The sequence below is a fragment of the Pollachius pollachius genome (genome assembly GCF_949987615.1).
Source record: "Pollachius pollachius genome assembly, chromosome: 10".
In the NCBI taxonomy this organism is placed as follows: domain Eukaryota; kingdom Metazoa; phylum Chordata; class Actinopteri; order Gadiformes; family Gadidae; genus Pollachius; species Pollachius pollachius.
Window position 1 is genome coordinate 12,683,244 of NC_136943.1, and position 3,762 is coordinate 12,687,005.

Consider the following 3,762-nt stretch of genomic DNA (forward strand, 5'->3'; position numbering starts at 1 on the left):
GGAAGAGGTTTAGAAAGAAGTAGTTTTTGCACAGATACAATTTCACTCAAGCAGTGTACATAGTTTGCGCGGCTGGCTGTTAAAAGAACCGGACAATCAAGTCTGAACGATTGTTAACCAACCCCAAACCTGGCAAGCGTTTCCAACCTCTAATCATGTTGTGTCGAAAATATCGTCTTTCATCTCAGGACCTTGAAACGTTTGGTTCTCAAGGCAATGCAAGAGATATATGTGAAAGCATAAAGATCAAACCAAATTAAAAAAACAAAATAAAGATTTATTATGTTGTTAATCCTTCACTTTTAGAAAAAAATATTATATTTACAGTACATTGAAATGAGGAATAATACATGTTTGCATGGATATTCACAGCGCGGACATGAATATTCTTTGTCATTGACTTTAAGAGTAAAGAGTAGAACCTATATATTATAATAGCATAGATTATATATATGGTCCAGTATGTGTCTAAAATGACATGTAGCAGCAATAGACGTATCTTCAGCATATAACATTAAAGAGACGGATGGAAGAAGTAATCCATACTAATCACACAGTAGCTACCTGCATGGGGCGCCTAAACAAACAGAAAAAACGTGGTTATGAACGATAGGTCAATATTCATAAATTAAACCTCTGCACAGGTTCCAAACATGGTGGAAAACATGATAGCCCCCACACACGGTCAACAAAGCGTTCGATGTGAGGTGACTAATGCGATAGCTAACGACAATAGCATGTCAAATCTTGCTTCCTAACATTTATCACTTGGATCAGTCCAAACAATGCAACGGGTTTGTCTCGTAAAAATATAGACTTAGCTGGAATTCATTTGTATAGTTCACCTTGCTCCTTCGACTTTAGTTAATTATTAGTACTAAAATCCCAATTGTTATTGAAAAATCCTCAAAAGCCAGAAGGCTTGGATGCTTCCAGCTAGCGTAGCGGGCACAACCGCGATGACCACGAGACGTAGAAAAACAGTCAGTTCCAGTCGAAGGTGCGTCCCACCAGCTCAAAGAACTTCCTGTTGGGCTCATGGAAGAAGCGGTAGAGTTTGTGCAGGATGTCGGGGGCCACCCGGGGGTGGGCCCGGCCCTTGGAGTCGTGCAGGCAGCGCTCGCGGCCGTGGTCCCTCAGGCAGTAGAAGCCCTTGGTCCGGTTGAAGTAAAAGTTGGCCTCGTTAATCTGCGGCTCCAGCCTTAGGAACCTCTCCACCCGCTTCACCTCGGGGAAGGGGTCCCGGATCAGCGCGTCCCCGTCCACAACGTGGATGCTGTCCAGCGGGAAGTAGCGCAGCCAGTTCTGCATGTGCACGTAGTACAGGCTGCGGTTCAGCGCCTTGTAGCCCAGGTTCACCCCGCCGTCCTTCAGAACAAGCACCTCCTCGATGGGCTGGTGCTGCTTGTGCTTCAGCAGGCGGTTGTAGTACACCTGCGTGTAGTCCGACAGCACGCGCTCCGTGGGGTCCCGCAGGATCAGTAGCAGCTTCGCCTCGGGGTTCACCTGCTGGAGCCGCCGGGGCACCTTGCTGGAGGTGAAGTAGGCGGGGGTCTTCTCCACCGTGAGCTGCCCCGGCAGCGTGTAGGGCATCTGGCTGAGGTACCAGGGCAGGCCCTTCTGGAAGTGGCTCTCCCAGTCGAAGAAGTGCACCTCGTTCTCGGCCGCCGCCACGTCGCTGTGCAGGCTCAGCATCTCGATGAGGGCCCGCGTGCCGCCCTTGCGCACGCCGATGATCACGATGTCGGGCAGCTGCTGGACCGTCCCGTTGGGGTGGGCGATACGGGCGGCGCTGTTGGCGCTCGGAGGAGGAAGGAGGGACGAGGAAGAGGAGGAGTATGCGGGCGCGGAGGGGATGGGGGGAGACTGCATGGTGAAGAACAGCAGCCCAAAGAGAAAGGCCGCCATGACGGATGTCCTGAACCGGGAAGATTTCAGCCTGGCGAGGAGATCAGAACCAATTCCCACATCGGAGGAACAGCTGCCGGGACACTGGTTCTTCTTGGAATTAGATGAGCAATATGTGTGACTCGGCTGGAGGGAATAAAAAAATACTGAATGAAACGGCTGTTTATGTTCAGAGTGCAGCACAGGCCATGCATGAGCACAGAGGTCATATGTTGCACTTCACAAAGTGCTTTGGACTTTAATTATAGTCACTGTGATAACATAAAGGCATGGCAGTATGGCACCTAATGTCAGGAACTAAGTGGTGGCTCTAACCTTAAAGAGCAAAGCAGGTGCATCCTTAAAACGTCCTTTAACGTGAAAGGCCTGCATGGTTGACCAAATTATGTTTTTATGTTTTTTTTTAAATTAACACATATCTTCTACATAATTATAAAGGTGTGTCGAATTGCAGTAGGTTATATGAATAGATCGAATGTGTGATTAATAGTACATGTATGAATTATATTATTTATATTAGTAAAAAAATTAACGATATATATATTTGTATTTTTTTAAGTGGAGCATCAACTTTTGAAGGTAGGTATACGTTTTTTTGTTAAACAAATAAAATGGAATTATAAAAACTAGCTCCACGGGAATGATCTCTATAACGCAATTAAAAATATCCAATAATACCAAGGGAATGTTTGGATTTCCTCAGCTACACCTGCAAGCCCTTTAGGCTATGAAGCTTTTACTGAATGCGTCATGGTAATATACAGCATGCGTGTATTAATCTGTAATGGTATTTATTTAAGGTTTGAAAGTAACGTGTATTTTAGATGTCTCTTACCTCTTCACTGAAATCCGTCTGCAAAAATCATGTCGCTCTCCATGCGTATGGTCTCAATCTGATCAAGTCCGAGAGAACAGTGTCAAGCCAAACAATGCGCTTGATCGGAGCGCGTAAACGTCGCGTCCAAGCGCTTCGCTCCACTCTCACCCAAGTTATGATCCCGAATGTTTTGTTCCCAGCAGTTCCACCGCGAGGCTGCGACTGTCAGCTGTTGTGGATCTACTCTTATATTTTGCTGCTGGCAGGACCACTCCCCCCTCCTCTCTGACACACTTCGGTGTAATGTTTCGGTAGGAAGACAACGGCAGTAGCCCTATTTCATTAGTCAAACGTTTGCAAACCTAGCAATAAGCCTATTAAGAAAATATCTGACTTTACTTGTGTTCGGTCTTTGGTTTGTTTATTTTTATATTATTATTATTATTATTATTATTATTATTATATAGTTAGAAAACATAATATACATGGTGTGGTGTACATTTCGGAGGCATGCGTCTGGTGTGTAGGTATTATCTTCATGATGTTGTAGCCAGCAGCATTAAGCACAATGTTTAAAATCAAAGCGTTTCTGCGTTTGGTTTTTAGAAACACAATGGCAAGGCGTTCTTAGCTGCCTGGGGAGTCGATGAAAGGGACAGACCCGAGGCTCTCCTTTTTGCACACCTAAACGTTGTCCAACGGTGAACGACTTGACCACCTGTTGAGTCATTTTCTAAAGGTTGTCAGCAGTTAAATATTTATGAGAGATCGTTGAATTAAATTGTGAGTCAGACAATGCGTGTCCTGTGAGTAGTCCCACTGAGTCACTCGGGTTGGCAGGCGTTTACTGGCTGGGAAGAGGTACACCTGACTTCTCATATCAAGTGGCGTGTTGAATTGGCAGTGACAGTGAGCCAATAATAATAATAATAATAATAATAATAATAATAATAATAGTACTTATATGTACTAATAAACTAACACTAATAACACATAAAAACAAGATGTTATGTTACCACCTCATTTTCTCTCCAGAA

General features: G+C 44.8%; 1 protein-coding gene across 1 annotated transcript; it reads right to left on the reverse strand.

Moving 5' to 3' along the window:
• Positions 1–256: 256 nt before the first annotated feature.
• On the reverse strand, positions 257–2,935 carry hs3st1 (heparan sulfate (glucosamine) 3-O-sulfotransferase 1). The gene is made up of 2 exons (XM_079744654.1): positions 2,744–2,935; positions 257–2,034 (listed from the first exon to the last, which is right to left on the reverse strand). Exon 2 carries the CDS (start codon positions 1,906–1,908, stop codon positions 985–987), a length of 924 nt encoding a protein of 307 aa, XP_079600780.1. The 5' UTR covers positions 1,909–2,034; positions 2,744–2,935; the 3' UTR covers positions 257–984.
• Positions 2,936–3,762: the final 827 nt, after the last annotated feature.